Source organism: Cynocephalus volans, chromosome 16 (assembly GCF_027409185.1).
Source record: "Cynocephalus volans isolate mCynVol1 chromosome 16, mCynVol1.pri, whole genome shotgun sequence".
NCBI classification, from domain to species: Eukaryota; Metazoa; Chordata; class Mammalia; order Dermoptera; family Cynocephalidae; genus Cynocephalus; species Cynocephalus volans.
In genome coordinates this window covers 10520039-10538713 of record NC_084475.1, presented here as the reverse complement: position 1 = coordinate 10538713, position 18675 = coordinate 10520039, and the positions used below count along the sequence as shown (strand labels likewise).

The 18675-nt window shown below is 31.2% G+C and overlaps 1 protein-coding gene across 4 annotated transcripts in view; it reads left to right on the top strand.

Annotated features, from left to right (window-relative positions):
- The window catches only part of ABCA5 (ATP binding cassette subfamily A member 5), an 83879-nt gene extending 66143 nt beyond the window's left edge, over positions 1 to 17736 (top strand). For all 4 annotated transcript variants that reach the window (XM_063080797.1, XM_063080799.1, XM_063080798.1 and 1 more), the window contains 16 exons: positions 2651 to 2821; positions 3849 to 3962; positions 4340 to 4474; positions 5164 to 5238; positions 5775 to 5866; positions 8748 to 8874; positions 9186 to 9303; positions 9405 to 9496; positions 10324 to 10496; positions 10931 to 11006; positions 11122 to 11216; positions 13564 to 13683; positions 14771 to 14920; positions 15358 to 15437; positions 16724 to 16779; positions 17445 to 17736. In XM_063080797.1, coding sequence (XP_062936867.1) covers positions 2651 to 2821; positions 3849 to 3962; positions 4340 to 4474; positions 5164 to 5238; positions 5775 to 5866; positions 8748 to 8874; positions 9186 to 9303; positions 9405 to 9496; positions 10324 to 10496; positions 10931 to 11006; positions 11122 to 11216; positions 13564 to 13683; positions 14771 to 14920; positions 15358 to 15437; positions 16724 to 16779; positions 17445 to 17552 — 1782 coding nt within the window. In that variant the 3' untranslated portion in view covers positions 17553 to 17736. The remainder of the gene's footprint in view (positions 1 to 2650; positions 2822 to 3848; positions 3963 to 4339; positions 4475 to 5163; positions 5239 to 5774; positions 5867 to 8747; positions 8875 to 9185; positions 9304 to 9404; positions 9497 to 10323; positions 10497 to 10930; positions 11007 to 11121; positions 11217 to 13563; positions 13684 to 14770; positions 14921 to 15357; positions 15438 to 16723; positions 16780 to 17444) is intronic.
- The last annotated feature ends 939 nt before the right edge of the window (positions 17737 to 18675 follow it).

The following is an 18675-nucleotide window of genomic DNA, read 5'->3' as shown; positions in this document are numbered from 1 at the left end:
TCTCTCTGGATGATCTTAATTCAGTGGATGCAAGTTTATCTAACTTTATTTACAGAGTGTGATGGATAATGAGCTTAAGCTCTTTTTTTATTTTTAATAAATTTCAATAAAAATAAATTCTAATTTCAATAAAAAATTTGTTAATTTGTTTAGTATAGAAGTAATACATTAGGCTTAGGAGTTTCTTTAAATAATATTAAATTTTGTGTTATATATATTCATTGTAGTTCAGAAAATATAGAAAAGTATAAAAAAAATTCATAACCTCGCCACTCAAAGATAAAACTTACTGAACAATTCAATTGCATTTTTTTTTTTTTTTTTTTGGTCATTTCAACTTAAATTTTTTTAATTAAGCTTTTTATTTTGAGGTAATTGTAGATTAATGTTTAGTTGTAAGAAATGATACAGAGAGATCCTGTGTACTCTTTACCCATTTTATCCCAGTGATAACATCTTGCAAAACTATAGTATAATATCACAAGGATATTGACATTGATACAATCAAGATACAGAACAGTTCCATCACCACAAAGATCCCTCCTGTTTCCCTTTTTGAGCCACCCCTCTCCCGTTCCTAACCTCTGGCAACCACTAATCTGTTCTTCACTTTCATAGTTTTGATATTTCAAATATAAATGGAATCACAGTATGTTTTCTTTGGGGACTAGCTTTTTTCACTGAGTGTAATTCCCTGGAAATTCATCCAATATTTATTCATCAATAGTTCATTTCTTTTTATTGCCAATTAGTATTTCATGGAATATACCACAGTACTTTAATCATTTGCCTATCGAAGAACATCTGGATTGTTTCTAGTTTTTGGCTATTATGAATAAAGTTACTTTGAACATTTGCATACAGGTTTTTGTGTGAACATAAATTTTCATTTCACATTCCCATGAGTGCAATTGCTGGGTCATATGGTGGTTGCGTGTTTAGTTTTATAAGAAATTGCCAAATTATTTTCCAGAGTGAGTATACCGTTTTACATTCTCACCAGCAATGTATGCATGACAAAAGCTTGAATTATTCAAAATAATTATATTTGACTTGGTTTGTATTTTTATACTTGTATAGGAATTTACGTATGTCTCATGTTCCAACAATTGATTGAACACAAAACTTGTCCATTTTTTCCATTTCTCCTCTTCTTAACTAATTTTTATATTTCATGCCTTCCTCCATCTCACTGTATGGCCAGCTCTTTCATATAATATCTTTAATTCTTAGTATATATTTGTATAGATGACAAAAATTAACTGAATAATATTGTTAGATATTTGGATTTGTAAAATTTTTTTGAATTTCAGATTAAATAATGAGAGCATAAGATAGAAATATGATCATTTCATTTACTGTTAATATACATGAAAATGCTATTTACTTTTGGTAGAAATAACATCTTTATCTGGCTAGGCTAAGGCCTGGAATCCTCACAGCGCCAATTGTCTAGCTCTTAATCCTGGTCGTGACGCCAGTTGTAAAGCTACTCAGCCACGCTAGTTGTTGGGCTCTTTTACCTGCTAGTAATCCTGCATGAACTGGGCCAATTGTCGAGCTAAGGCGGGGTCTGGAGCCCACAGACCCCTCAAGCCCGTTCACAGATTGGGCCACAAAGCCTTCACATGCCAGGCTGGGTCACCACACCCCTTCACACAGGTCTATGAGCTAGGTAACCGGCCAAACGGGGAAGGTTCGAAACCGTAGGTTCGAAAGCATGGCTGTGCCGGATGAACGCCTTTCTGAAGAAGAACACAAGAGTAGCAACAACATTAAAAAGATACTTTGGCGCACATGCATACTAACTACACACACACACACACACACACACACACACACACAAAAAGATACTTTGGCGCACATGCATACTAACTACACACACACACACACACACACACACACACAAAAAGATACTTTGGCGCACATGCATACTAACTACACACACACACACACACACACACACACACAAAAAGATACTTTGGCGCACATGCATACTAACTACACACACACACACACACACACACACACAATTTGCTTACAAAGAATGATGAACCACACCCAACTGGACCCGAGGTGAGGGCCCTGACCAAACTATTCTATATTCCCAACAACCTTACATTTATGTACTACACCATCATACATAAAAGGCTTTCAATTGCATTATCTGTGTACGAAGTTTCACACTTAAGCTGAAAGTCCTCTATAAATCCAGTGTACTTGGCAGCTTGTTAATGTTTTCATGCAAGGTTAATTTTTCTAAGTGAGAATTCTTTTCCATTTTAAACTATCTTTTCATCTATTTCCACAGATTTTCAAAAGCAGTGATGGTTTGGCTACTCACTTTGCATAGCTATAACCTCTATGACACCTTTCGCTTTATCTTAGTTTTATGTTTCTTAGCAGTACTACTGTATTCTGTTTCTTAAAAGTTTTGTTGAAATGTTACATCTCAGAAATAACGAGCCTAATCAAGAGCTAAATGGAATTTATATTTAGTGTGAGGACTTTTATTGCTCATAGGCCTTGAATGTGACCTTTTTTGTTTTGTTGTTATAAAATTAAGAGTTCTACAATAACTCATTAGTTTTGTTTGTAAAACGTCTAAAATTATAATTTAAAATGTTTTCCTTTTTTTTTTCTTTTTTAGATCAAAGCTTATACCCAACTTAAACTTGCAGGCCTTTGGCCATCTGCATATTGGATTGGACAAGCTATTGTTGATATCCCCTTATTTATTGTTGTTCTTGTTTTGATGCTAGGAAGCTTATTTGCATTTAATTATGGTTTATATTTTTATGCTGTAAAGTTCTTTGCTGTGGTAAGTTAACATCAGTTGTACTCATGTTTTTTATACATAAAATGTTATTTTAAAAAACAAATTATTTATAAACATGACAGTTGGCTGGTTGAATAATTTGGATGTTTATTTTTTTATAGAAAATAGAGCCAGTGTCTAATTATTGTATATGAGGATACTTCAAAAAGTTTATGGAAAGAATCATATTTTTTAATTCTGTTTTTCTATGAACTTTTTGAAGTACCCTCCCATAACACATGTAATCAGTTCACTTTGTATTATTGTGAGAGATTTTTAAAAACAATAACTTACTACCTTTTAAAAATAATTCCTTGGAGCCGAAGTGATTTTTCAAGATCACTTACTGTATGTAATTAGGAATACTTAAATATATTACTTCCTTCAAATGTCTTCCTTGTCTGTTCTTATGCCTGAACATAATTTCACAAAGAAGAAATTTTATTCCGTAATTTCAAAGATGGCTTAAAATATGAATGAAAGAAGAGTCTGATTGACATTCATGTTCACGTGTAAATGACTAATAATAGACTCTTTCATTGAATGGTTTTTATTAGGCAAAAAGGAAAATAGCTAGATGAAGTTGGTGCTGAAAGTAAACTTATCAATTTTGCCAGAGATCATACTGACCTTATATATTAATTTCTGCCATATGAAATAAGTGTTTTTCTAAAACTTTGCAAAATAATACTAAATGCTGTATGTTAGAATAGTAGCTAGTAGTTGATTGTAACCAGCTGTACTTGGCTTTTTATAATAAAATAATAAGAGTCAGTTTTTTACTTGGTATAAAAAACTACAAATAGAATTAAGTTTAAATGACTTATTCAGGATTGTTTTAACAATAAGTTAAAAGTATGATTTATATTGATTTTGTAGAAATTTGGATAATTCTTCAGGTAATCACAATTTCAGTTGGGATGATTTGTTGAAGAATAAAATTTGAGGAATAATTATTTCTTCATATTTTAATATGACTCTGGTATTTTATGTGTATCGCTAACTGTTCATACACATTTCTGATTTACAGGTTTTTTGCCTTATTGGCTATGTTCCATCAGTTATTCTGTTCACTTATATTGCTTCTTTTACCTTTAAGAAAATTTTAAATACCAAAGAATTTTGGTCATTTATCTATTCTGTGGTAAGTCACATTTTATAATATTTCAAGTTAAAGTCATGAATTCTAACATGATTATACTCAAAAATGTTATGTGTCTTTTGTAAGTACAGAATTTACATAGACAGCTGGCAGCATCTTTTTGTGTATGGTTGTCTTCTGTATCATTCATTCCATGAAGGGAGATAATGAAAGCATTTAACAACTAGTGTGGCAAGGATATCAGCTATAAACAATTGGTATCAGCGTACTGATGCATCTCTGGTTCCATGTTTTATTAGAGAACTAATAAAACTAATAGAACCTCAACATAGTTAATGTTGAGGCACCAACTTATCAGTAAGTTTATATGAAATGTCTAAACACTTTGTCACTTGTTTTCTGATTTTTTTTTTTTTTAGACAGCCTTGGCTTGTATTGCAGTCACTGAAGTAACTTTTTTTATGGGATACACAGTTACAGCTATTCTTCATTATACTTTTTGCATGGCCATTCCAATCTATCCACTTCTAGGTTGCCTGATTTCTTTCATAAAGGTAGGTCTATTAGATATTTTAATATTTTAAAAGCATAAATAAATACCTCCTAAGGTTTGAGATCTTAGTTCTTGAACAGAACATAGTAAAATGCATACCGATACTACTTGATTTAAATATTATGAATGCAGCAATTTAAAATTATTGTGAGATCTTTCAAGCATGTCTTTAAACTGAATTCTCAAAGGAGAAGGTATGTTCATTACATGTTCTTTGATGCCAGAAATGATATATATAATTAGAAATATGATCTGCTTTCAGTCAGTATTTATTTTTAGGAGTTTTTCAAGAATTAAATAGAGTATTGTACTGTAAAGGGATGAGAGAAATTAAAATATGAGATATTTCCAAGAAAACATAAAGAAAAAGATAGATACATTTTATTAATCCTGGATAATTGAAAAAAAAAGTTATGAATTCTTGATTGAACATTACTGATGGACTCTATTCACTAACTACTCCCCTCCTGCTTCTTTTTGGCTTCAGTTTAATATGTTTCATTTATACCCACCCTCACAGAAATATTTTGGGGCAGGGAAGATTTTAATTTAAGTATAGAACATAGCTTTTTAATATGAATAGCTGACATAGAGAATACATGTTTTCTGAACAAAATACATTTTAAACATTTTAATCCAAATATTTCTGCATAGCACAGCATATACAATTTTTGATCATTTTTGTCTTAGTTTTCTTGGAAGAATATGCGAAAAAATGAGGACACCTACAATCCATGGGATAGGCTTTTGGTGGCTGTTATATCGGTAAGAAATAAAAGGTGTTTTTGTGTGTTATCATGTTACCTTAAGAATGGTTTGGTTGCATGGTTTTAACTGTGTTTAGTTTTTATCCTCTTGCATAAAAAAGAAGATGCATAAAAAGTCAAGTGTGTTATTTAACGCTAGCTAGTCTGTATTTTAGTGGTAATACCTTTCATTTATTGAACGTGTACACTTAAATATACTTAGCTTTTTCGTATATTATTAATTCTATCTAATTATAGTTCTTGCTTCAGTAGAAGCAAAAACAAAGCTTTTGTATTTAATTATATTTTATGAAGCTGACAATAAATGAATGTTACATAGGTAGAAAAATATGTGAAGGATTATTTTACTAAAGATTATTTTACCTTGATTTGTATTAAAATTCATTTTAAATCATTTTTATCATGACAGGCATAAAAAAGTTGTGATTAATTTTTTTGGTGATGTTAAGGAAACCGTTGTACGTGGTCTTGCTTCTGTTGGCAAAGGCAAAAACAACAATTCAGTCATAAGCTGTTACATGTTCTTCTTTACAGCCTTACTTGCAGTGTGTACTGTGGATTTTCCTCTTACAGTACTATGAGAAAAAATATGGAGGCAGATCAATAAGAAAGGATCCCTTTTTCAGGTCAGTTAATTTTTCTGTAAGTTTTAATGTTTGTAGTATATGTACAGAATTGTGCATCCATCACCATAATATAATTTTAGAACATTTCCAGCACTCCAAAAAGAAACTTTGTACCTATTAACAATCACTTCCGTATTCACCTTTTCACCTTTCTATTCCCCTAGACCTAAATAACCACTAATCTACTTTCCGTCTCTGTCAGATTTGCCTGTTCTGAACATTTCACGTAACTGAAACTATACAGTATGTAGTCTTTTTTGGTCAAGCTCTTTTACTCAATGTAAATTTTTTTTTTTATATTTATTTTTGCAAAATTAACATTAACGTGTATAGTCAAATAATACTTACATAATAATGTAATACTTCCCATTATACTTACTGCGTGTTCAGTGTTTTAAATATATATATATATCATACATTTTTTAAAATGTTTAAGAAAAGAAACATTGAAAATGTTTCAAAAAACTCAAGCCAAGAAAGACCAATTAAAAAATATCTAACTTTTATATATTTATTTACTTTTCACCATAGTTGACACTTCCTTTTAATGTTGGAAAATCATCAGATTTTTCAGAAAACACCTTTAAAAAATTGTTAGGATTTGGGCAATATAATTAATATCTAGCATATGGTTTTACATTTAGCGTAATGTTTGGAAGGTTTATCATGTAGCAGGTAGCATACTTCGTTACTTTTTTTTTTTTTTTTTTTTTTTTTTTTTGCTGAGTAATGTTGTATGTGTCTTCCTCAGTGAGTTTCCACTTTTTGGCTATTATAAATAATGTTGCCATGAACATTTGTGTACAGGTGTTTGTGTAGACATACACGAGGGTACTTCAAAAAGTTCATGGAAAGATTCATAGTATCTTTTAATTCTATTTTTCCATGAACTTTTTGAAGTACCATTGTATTTTATTTCTTTTGGGTTGATACCTAGGAATGGGATTGCTGTTAACTCTATGTTTAACCTTTTGAAGAATTGCCAGACTGTTTTCCAAAGCAGTAGTATATTTCCTCTAAGAGGGTTTTGTTTTTTCCACCTCCTTGCCAAAACTTGTTGTTGTTTGTCTTTTTTATTTTAGCCATTCTAGTAGTATGGTTTTGATTTGCATTTTCCTAATGACTCATGATGTTGAGCACCTTTTCATGTGTTTATTGTCCAATTTTAGATCTTCTCTTGAGAAATGTCTATTCAAATCCTTTGCACATTTGAAAAAATTGAGTTGTTTTTATATTACTGAGTTGTAAGTGTTCTTTATATATTCTGTATATAAGTACCTTATGAGATATATGATTTGCAAATATTTTCTTCAAGTTGTACATTTTCTTTTCACAGGTCATTTTAAATTTAAGGAAGACTTATTTATTGAAATATGGCTGTCGGTACTAAATTAATTCTGAATTTCTTTTGTATATTACTCATGTTTTTTTAATTTATTTGCTGAATATTAACATATTATAGAAAACTAGAGTGTATAAATAAATGTATAATTGTTATTTACTAACCACTGGATGTTCCCCCGTTCATTAAAGACTTTAGCATCTGACTCTGCCTCCTCTTTGTCCATATTCCTGCTGTCAATTTGGGGAAGACCACCACCCTCATGATAACCTTTCTAATACCCTAACCTTTCAGTTTCTGATTTTCTGCAAGCCAGTGACTTTTGCCTCTATTCTACTTCACCCATTTGTTTGCATCAGAGCCATGACATCACTGTTCTTTATTTCATCTGTAAAATCTTAAACTTGATTGTCCAACTCTACCAATAACTTTCCATCTTTCCTCTTCTCTTATTTTATGAGTCCTGTTGGACTTTTCCTTCTATGATTTCATACCCTTGAGTTTTTCCTATTCTCCCAAATATCCCCGTTTTTACTTTTTCCTCTAACCAGCCTTGCTCACATCATTTGTCACTTACATTCATCACCCCTTTCAGCATCCTCAATTTCTATATCTGTTTGACCTGTCTACTAAAACTCATAACTATTGGTGAATCTAATTATATGCTGAAATAAAGATAGAAAGATGAAAAAATATGGACCCTGCCTTTAAAGAATTTGCAGCCTTAATAAAAATGAAATTGCCCAGAAAGAGTAAATGTAGAGGGCTGAAGTCAGCACCCATGGGAACAGCATTTTTAAGAGTAGGCAGAGGAAGAAGTATTTGTAAAGGAAATTTTGAAGTAATAGTAAGAGAGGTAGAGAGGAAAATAGGAGATGAAATTATGAAAAACAAAGGATCAAGGGAAAAAACCAATCATATTAAAGGCTGAAGATTAGTTAAGTTGAGCTACTAGACAAGGCAAATACAAAATCATTAGTTATCTTACAGAAAATAGTATTAATGGAGAGGTAAGGGCAGAAACCAGATTACAGGGAATTAAGGAGTGAATGGGAGATGTGTAACTGGAGATGGAAGGTTTTCAGCTATGAAAGGAGGGAGAGTAATGGTATAAGAGGTAGAGATGAATTCATGTTCAAATGAGATTTTTGGGTTCTGTTATATGTGGGAAAAAGATGACTCCACCACTCTCCAGAAAATACCCTATTAAGATACAGAAGGGAAAGATATGGAAAGAGAAAAGAAATTGATTAAGCAATTCCTTAAGTATACAGAATAGGTCCATGTTTTTTCATCATTCTGTCTTTATGTGGAATGATACCTGACCATGTACTTAGTCATACATAATATTGTTGAATACATGAATGAATTTAGATAATATTATTCAAATATTGTCAGTCAAATATCACTTATAATTCCAACTTTCAGAGATGACCCTAGGTATCATGGTTGTATATTTTAAAAAATCTTTTCCCGATGTAATGCTTGGATTTCTTACTATTTTAATTATTTGAAAATCTACTATCTTTACATATGTAGGACCCTTTCAACAAAGTCCAAAATTAGGAAGTTTCCAGAACCACCAAACAATGAAAATGAAGATGAAGATGTCAAAGCTGAAAGACTAAAGGTTAAAGAGCTGATGAGTTGCCAGTGTTGTGAGGAGGTAATTTAGTCTTGATGGCTAGGTCATATGAAATGTCAAATGATCACTTGCCAGTATATAGGTATTAATCTGAAAAATATTTTTCTTTGCATATGAATCAACCTAAAAATAATATTTCTTGAAAAATTATTTTTGTCTATTTACTTTTGAATAAGCCATGATTTCAGTCATAAATGGTTATTTATTTGTACAGTACGTCTTTATTAGCAAATATAGTTCTTATGATATGGACATGAGGTATGTGCAGCCTGTCATTTAATGATAGGTATCTGGTTTACAACTCTCTTTTTAAATCCTGTTTCCCTTGTTAGAAACCAGCCATTATGGTCAGCAGTTTGCATAAAGAATATGATGACAAGAAAGATTTTCTTCTTTCAAGAAAAGTAAAGAAAGTGGCAACTAAATACATCTCTTTCTGTGTGAAAAAAGGCTAGTATTTAATTATTTTTTCTTAACTAACTTTTCCAGAAGAGTAATTTCCATTTTTAGTTTGATTTGAATATAATTTTTTTTTCTTTCAATGTCTTTAGGAGAGATATTGGGACTATTGGGTCCAAATGGTGCAGGCAAAAGCACAATTATTAATATTCTCATTGGTGATGTTGAACCAACTTCAGGCCAGGTATGATATACAGGGTGAGGGATATGTTGAACATCATTTACATATGTAATGAAGATAAGTTTCTTAATGACAAATTAGGATTTCGATGCTCAAATTTTTTGTATATTTTTAGTATTTTTAGCATATCTTGATCAAATTATGTTGTTTTTGGTTATCTGTGAAAGTAATGTATGTTTTTCATAAACACATTCATGCAAACACATATACAACATTTCAGTTTTATAACTATTATATGTATGGATTATTTATTCTCCAACTAAATGGGAAACAATTGTAATAACATCAAGAGATATGGAAACTAGTCTTGACCCTGCCATCAGTTTTTGATTATCAGTGGTTCACCCACCACTTTATGGAAATTCTACAAAACTTCCTTGGTCCTGTTTCCTGCTTCTCTTCCCCTTGCTTACTTCACACCAGCCACACTAACTCAATGCTTTCCTAGAAATACCAGACATTCTCTTTTCTTTAAATTTTTGCCCAAGCTTTCTCCTATGTTGACTATACCTTATCCCCTAGAAATTCAAATGACTAAATTCTCTTACCTCCTTGGCTCAAATATGACCTTCCAATGAAGCACCGTGATCTTTCTAGTAAAACTGCAGCTTGCTTTCCCATCCAACCCAGCATTATAATCACGGTTTCTGTTCAGGTCACTAAACTGTGACTTTGCTCTGTATATGTCCTTCCATCATCAAAAAGGAATAAAAATTTGACCTGATATTACTCTAGTGTAGAAAGAGGTTTGAATTAATCTACTTGCCACTTTCTTCACAATGTAAATTAAGCAAAAAATAGTTACTAAAAATTGGTTTGTATTTCTGTAGGTATTTCTAGGAGACTATTCTTCAGGTGCACCTGAAGATGACTCCATTAAGTGTATTGGTTACTGTCCTCAGATAAACCCACTGTGGCCAGATATTACATTGCAGGAACATTTTGAAATTTATGGAGCTGTGAAAGGAATGAGTACAAGTGATATGAAAGAAGTCATAAACCGGTAAAATAGTTGTCTTTAGATTCTTTTTATTACTTAGGGAAAGGTTTACATTTCATATTTTTTAAATTTGATAACAGGCATTTCTGTGGATAATAATTATCATAGAAAATGATTATTACTTTTCCATATATTCTTTACAGAATTATGATAGCTATAAATAAGTAGATAAAGGACAATTTTTCTATTTCTATTTACAGAATCAACATACCTACAAATGTGGTGAAGCTTCTTCTAATTTAAAGTGAAACATTTTTTTCAAGATACGAATTTGTTTAAAATGATGTAAATTAGAAAGTTTTGTTCTTACCTAATTATCGTAAGCTTCAACTGAGTAACTGTTCTAGAAAAGACATTGTCCCTGATCACACATAATTTATATTTGTATTTATATATATATTTCATGACACACTCATTTTGTATTTTTCATTTTGCAGAATAACAGATGTACTTGACTTAAAAGAGCATCTTCAGAAAACTACAAAGAAACTACCTGCAGGAATCAAGCGAAAGGTACTTTCATGATACAACAAATGCATCTATATTTTATTGATAGTTTAGTGCCTGATACTGTCTTGATAGATTCCTTATGGTTCCTTCTACTCCCTCCTTTTTTTTCCCCATCTAGTTGTGTTTTGCTCTAAGTATGCTGGGGAATCCTCAGATTACTCTGCTAGATGAACCATCTACAGGTATGGACCCTAAAGCCAAGCAGCACATGTGGTGAGTATGTCACTGAAGATACTGTGACACATTATATTATATCATACTTTAGAATAAAGGAATAGTTTCTTTGGTTATAACTAGTAGTTTTCTATTACGTCTTGATTTAAAATCCTATACAAATGATAAAATAGTAATTAAAATTAAATATTTAGATTTCTAGACTTACACTTTATCATATTTTTCAGGAAGTGTTCATGATATTTTATTAGAAATGAGTATATGGGTGGTTATTAAAATAAATAAATCTGCTGTCTCCATAGTTTTTTTAAAAAAATTTCTAGTCATTTAACATATAAATTATCTTTCTCAATAATTTGTCTCGAATTTTTGTTGGAACTCTTTCTAATAATTTAAGTGCTAATTAGTTAATCAACTCTTTGAGCCTTTATTTCCATGTTTATAAGATGTAAGGTTTGGTTTAGATGCATTTAAGATTTCCTTATTCTATAGCTATTTTTGTTACAGCATGAAAAGGCATCAATTTTTATGATACATTGATTATCATACTTTAACCCATATAAACTTAAAATCATGGAATTTCTTTTCCATGAATTTTTCTTCATTTGATAAACTTTCAAAGTTAAGGGAAAATAAATTAGAATAGAAAAATCACAGTTGGGCAGGATATAATAGTTATACCAATTGATATTTGGTTAAGTTTTAATTAGCCAAATTAACCAAATAATTGGATTTTTAAAAACCCAATTGTTAAAAAGTTTATTTCATTTATTTTTTATTTTAACATTTATTTGTACACTTGTGGGGTACAGTGTGTTGTTTCAGTGCATGTATATACTGCACAAAGATACACTTAGGGTAGATAGTATAGTTTTGTCCCTGTTAGTCCACCATTTCTCCCCCAGCTGCCACTGCCCCTGGTAACCATTATTCTACTCTCTAGTTCTATGAGAACCACCTTTTTTTTTTTTTAGATCCCATGTTTTATTGATATCATGCAGTATTTGTCTTTCTGTGCCTGTCTTACTTCACTTAACATGATGGTTTCTAGTTCCATCCATGTTGCTGCAAATGATAGGTTATGATTTCTTTTTATATCTGAATAGTATTGCATTAGCTATATATACCACAGTTGATGGGTATTTAGGTTGATTCCATCTCTTGGCTATTGCGAATTGTGCTGTGATGAAAATTGGAATGTAGGTATTGTTCTGATGTATTTATTTCATTTCCTTTGGGTATATACCCAGTGGTAGGATAGCTGGGTCATAACATAGATCTACTTTTAGTTATCTGAGGAAACTTCATGCTGTTTTCCACAGTGGCTGTACCAATTTACATTCCCATCAACATTGTAGGAGTGTTCCCTTTTCTCCGCATCCTTGCCAGCATTTGTCATTTTCCGTCTTGTTGATAATAGCCATTCTAACTGGGATGAGATGATATCTCATTGTGGTTTTAATTTGCATTTCTCTGATGATTAGTGATTTTGAACATTTTTTCATGTGCTTGTTGGCCATTTGTATGTCTTATTTTGAGAAATGTCTGTTCAGGTCTGCTGTGGGTCAAGCATGTCCCCCAAAAGTTCATGTTGTTGAAACTTAATCTCCATTGTAACGGTGTTAAGAGGTTAGGAAATCCTATTATGGTAATTGAAAGGTGTGGTCTTTAAGAAGTGATTAGATTGTGAGGACTATACCTCTTGTAAATGGATAATTCATTGATGGCTTAATGGGTACTGTTGTGGTTTTGATGGCTTTACAAGAAGAGCAAATGAAGTGGTTAGCTTACTCTTGCTCAGCCCATTTTCACCATGTGACACCCTGGTCACTGTAGAGTCACCTTACCTGATGTGCTCCCTGGACTTTGGACTTCCCAGCCTTCAAAACTGTAAGAAGTAAATTTTATTTCTTAATAATTACCCAGTTTCAGGTATTCGATTATAAGCAGCAGAAACAGACTAGTATAAGGTCCTTTCTCAGTTTTTAATTGGGTTGTTTTTTTGCTGTTGAGTAGTTTGAGTTCCTTATATGTTCTAGATATTAGCCCCTTGTCTGATTTGTAGTTTGCAAACACTTTCTCTCATTCTGTAGGTTGTCTCTTCACTTTGCTGTGCAGAAGCTTTTTAGTTTGATGTAGTCCCTGTTTGTGTATTTTTGCTTTAGTTACCTGTGCTATCATAGTCTCACTCAAAAAAGCACTACCCATTCCCATTTCATGTATCATTTCCCCCATGTTTTCTTCTAGCAGTTTCACAGTTTCAAGTCTTAAATTTAGGACTTTAATCCATTTTGAGTTGATTTTTGTATATGAAAAACCCAATATTTTTATTAGCAAACAGATGTGTTCTTATGTGTTCTTTCTTCTTTTTATTTATGTTTTATAGGCGAGCAATTCAAACTGCATTTAAAAACAAAAAGCAGGCTGCTATTCTGACCACTCATTATATGGAGGAGGCAGAGGCTGTCTGTGACCGAGTGGCTATCATGGTGTCTGGTCAGTTAAGGTAGATGTCTAATCAGCATGCCGTTTAGGGAAGGAGAGTGAGGTTGGATTTTGAATGTTATTTCGAAACTTAATATCTTTGAATCAGTTAGTTTTCTATAGAATTATTTTAAAACGTTATATGTTAATTTTTCCAAAAAAATGGCTAGCTTTTTTACATTTGGAACTGGCTTAATTATTCAGTAACTTAGAATGTTATTTTTAGGCATGATATTTGTTATTTTCAAAAATTGTTAGGCTTATATTGGCTTATAATGCAAAGTATAAAATAAATGTATGAGTTCACATTTACATGAATAAATTATTGAGTAAATGATTGAATAAATAAATAAATGTGAGAGAAGAGGCAACTCCTTCTTACAGAATGATTCCAAATAATGTATGTAGATATTACCCCACTCTATGAGGGGAAGCTTAATCTCCTACCCCCCTATTTGGCCTGGACTTAGCCAGTCTCATAAAGATTAGAGTTCAGAAAGGGGAAAATAATAACTTTACAGTTAAGAAACTTGATAAATACTACCTTAACTAGGCAAATGTTGTACAGATGTCATGTACCTCCTGATATGATGTGATAAGAATACTTCAGCTGTGTGGTTTTCTCTCCAAAACCCATAACCCCAAACTAATAGTGAGAAAAACATCAGACTAACCCAAATTGAGGGACATTTTACCAAAATAGTTGACCAGCCTTCTCAAAATTGTCAAAGTCATGAAAAAGAAGGAAAAAGTAGAAATTGTCACCAGCTATTGAAGAAAAAGGAGACATGACAGAAAACGGATGCTAGTGGAAAACTGGTGAAATCCGAATGAAGTCTGGAGTTTCATTAAGAGTAATGCAATAATGTTGGTTTCTCAATTTTGACAAATGTACCATGTTAATAATATAAGATGTTGTAAGAAAGATATGGGAAACTAAAACTGGATGAGGGCTGTATGGGGATATTGTATTATCTTTGTAACTTTTCTGTAAATGTAAAAAGTATTCCAACATAATTTTACTTAAAAAATGGTAGAGATTTGAGAAATCATTCTTTGAAACTGTCAAGTCATTTTATATCTGAGCTTTCTTTTAAAAATTACTTCAGATGTATTGGAACAGTACAACATCTAAAGAGTAAATTTGGAAAAGGCTACTTTTTGGAAATTAAATTAAAAGACTGGATAGAAAACCTAGAAGTAGACCGCCTTCAAAGAGAAATTCTGTATATTTTTCCAAATGCAAGACGTCAGGAGAGGTAAAAATTTTTTTAATTTTAAAATATAATTATATTTCTTTATAGAGCAATAATCGTAAAAGTTTATTATATTAAAGATTAAGAAAAATACTGTCTTAATTTATAATATCTATCTGCCTGTGTATCTCATATTAAAATGGCCAGTTATCACTAATATTTGACTAAGTCTGATGGCTGGAGTTTTATATCTACCTTAGTGTTAGATCTTTCAATATTTGATAGTAATTAAACTTTTTAAAGTTCTTATTCAGTAGTAAAGATAGAGTTATTTTATTGTATATGGAAATATTTTATTTCAATTAGTCTTTGCCCAAATAAATATCAAAACAAATTACTAGAGTTTACTTTTGAACTTTAAAATTTTTGAACTTTAGTTTTAGAACACAATAGTAGTAATTTTTGAATTTTTCTACATTTTTTCTTATGTTTGTTTACAGTTTTTCTTCTATTTTGGTTTATAAAATTCCTAAGGAAGATGTTCAGTCCCTTTCACAATCTTTTTCTAAACTGGAAGAAGGTGAGTAGTATTTGAAAAACATTGTAAGGTAGCTCTCAAATTATGGAAGAGTTTTATTTAAAAAGTTTAGAACCTGGGATTCAGTTTATTGTAGCAACTATGGCAAATAGAAAGATAACTTTTTATTCATTTAATCTAAGATATAGATAAATACTAATGTGACAGGGATTTGGTAGATCAACTATATTGTAGTGTAAAACTTTTACAATCTTTAGTGGATATCACCACAGTTTATCACATTCCATCTATGAAAAAGGTCAACTTAATCTCTCAGCAGTTCAGTCCAGCGGCAGGGGCATTGAGTTTCTGGAATAGTTACTTTATACTGGGCCATAGAAATGTCAATGGTATCAAGACTCTAGTGGCAGCAGGAGAGAGGAGAAGAGAATTCATAGTGCAGGAGGGTGGACATTTCCCAGAGTTTTAAAGAAGATTATTGAATCTTGGCATTTTCAAAGAATGCAGTAGGTAGGATAAATATATGCTGGTGGCAGTAGACAGAGATAAGCTCCTAGGTGGGGCAAGTGTTCATATACAGCTTTTTTATGGTATTTATAAGCTGTTACAACCTATATTTACACATAAGGTTTATCATGGATACCTTTCAAAATAACTATAGGATTTTTATGATTGTTCTTTTTGTGAATACAAAACTATTTCCTGATACCTCACATATCTACACCACAGCTGCAGACTGATATTTTTTTGCCTAAAAGTACTAATGATTTTTGTGTCTATAATGTATGTGTTCACACAGTCAGGTAAAGTTTCTGCTTTCCTGTTGATTTCTTTATGAGCTTTACTTAGGGAAAGTTAAATTAAAGGAATGAATAGAACAGCAGACATTTGGTATTAGATTAGATTGCAAAAAAATATAAAATAAGAAAAGTTTATGGATATATGACGTAAATCCAGGATCTAGTTCAAGAAGCAAGAACAGGCTACAGTGGAGTTGGGGAATGGGAGATAAAGAGTAGTGATCAAAAGAAACATGAAAGAAAAGAATAACAGAGGAAGAAAGTAGAGGGGAACAGAGGAGATAGAAAAGGTGTAATAGAAAAGTAACATTAAACATATAGTGCCGAGGGCTATAGAGGAATTGTGGGCGTGGGTAAGAAAAAGGAAGCAAGCAAGATAGGGAGAGGAAAATGACATGAGTGGGAAGCTTCAAATTTAAATGAGCCAATTAGAGTTTGGTTTTTTTTAGCAGAGACTGTAGGCATCTTAGTGCCATTTTATTCTTTAAAACTGTCGATAAGTAAAATATTGTCTTTATATTTTAATAGCTAAACATACTTTTGCCATTGAAGAATATAGCTTTTCTCAAGCAACACTGGAACAGGTACAATAAAGTGAAATTTTTAAAACTTATTTTATGGAAGAAAGTATCTCATCAATTGTTTATGTTTATATTGGAAAGAGAGAGAGATTATGAACCAGAGACAAAGTGTTATAGAATCATCTTCTATTTTGCATAATTTTAAAAAACTTTAGGTTCTTCATTGCTTATTTTGTTTTTTTAAAAATCTGATTTACTTTTATTAATACTACTTTTACTTGACAAATTGTATTTGTGTGCATTTATGATGTACAATGTGATGTTTTTATATATGTATACATTGTGGAATAATTAAATGAAGATAATTTCCATTTGCTTATTTTGAATAGCTCAATTTTTTCAGTTTGGTAAAGAAAGTTAGTCATGAAGATGGTATTCAGTTGTTAGCATATCTGAAATTACATTGTTTAAATATTTATAAATTATTTTGTGGCAGTTAAAATATTAATCAAAAGAAATTATCTATTAATCCTCTAAAATAACATCCATCTTTGTATGTAATTAATGGAGATAACTTATTCTGTTTGAATAGTATTGATATCAATAAATCTCTTTTGGTAATTGTTAATGTAATTAGATATAGTCTTGTATCATTTCTGATTTGGTTAAAAGTTCTTTGAGATAATTGAAGTACAGAATACTATATTCATTTATTTCCTTGCATCTAGGTTTTTGTAGAACTCACTAAAGAACAAGAGGAAGAAGATAATAGTTGTGGAACTTTAAACAGCACACTATGGTGGGAAAGAACACAGGAAGACAGAGTAGTATTTTGAATTTGTATTGCTCAGTCTACTTACAGAACTTATTTCTTCTACACTTTATTTTAACTTTAAAAAGTTTATTATTTGAATGTTAACTGGAGAACCACGAAGCACTTTGCTTTTTTCTAACTCCTTAATTGAAATGCTGTGGCCATATATCTTGTTTTTCTTTAAATAAAACTTATGTATAATTAAATGAACGTGCATATTTGTATCTGAAATATATTGAACTGTATGTAGCCTGTATGGCATCTTTTTCACCTTTCAAAACAGTGCTTTTAAATTTATGATTCAAAGGAATAGTGATAGAATAATTTTGTTTTGAATAGTTATCTTTATTTTTTAAAGTTTATATTATCTTGTTACATAAATATGTAGTGTTCCAATCTAAATATAAAATTAATACATAGTTAATACATAGAAAAGAGACATAAAGCAATGTAAAAGTTTCTTGCTTCTCCTTATCAATTTCTAAAAGAAACTCTGAATGGAAGTTGGCATCCTTAAATGCTAAAGTGTAAACCCTAGAAAACCTCAATGTAGAGGTTTGAGGGAAGTGACATCCTCTAGGTGACAACCATCAATCATAGTAAATAAAGTGAGACCTTGTTCTATTAGGTGATTTTAGATATAGATGATTAGGTATTTGAAGTTACATTTCTTTTGCTTACAGTAAAATTCAGAGGTGTTTTAATTATTTATTATTTAATTAAAGGAATACTTTGTCTGGAATCTTATATAATAGATTCTTTGACTCTTTGTGGCTAGAATGACAGACATCTATAGAGGTGGAAGAATTAAGCCACACCTCCTTCACCCTTTATAGAAGATACAAATTTTTATCATCTTTCTTGCAAAGGGCATGCTTAATTTTAATCTCGAATAAAATAATTTTTTAGGTAATCGTTTTTATTGGTAAACTTTATTAAATGTATCTCTCTCCTCTATAGAGTTTTAAGTAGATTAGTGTGTAGATTTATTTAGTAACTCATCTGATATTCATTTTGGAACATAGTCATGGTGGGATATAAATACACTCTTTCGGGATAAGTTAGAGATTAGAACTGGAGCATACGTAATTCTCTTTAATAAGAACAAGAATTCTACTCTGACAGAGTCGAAGTAACGTATAGTT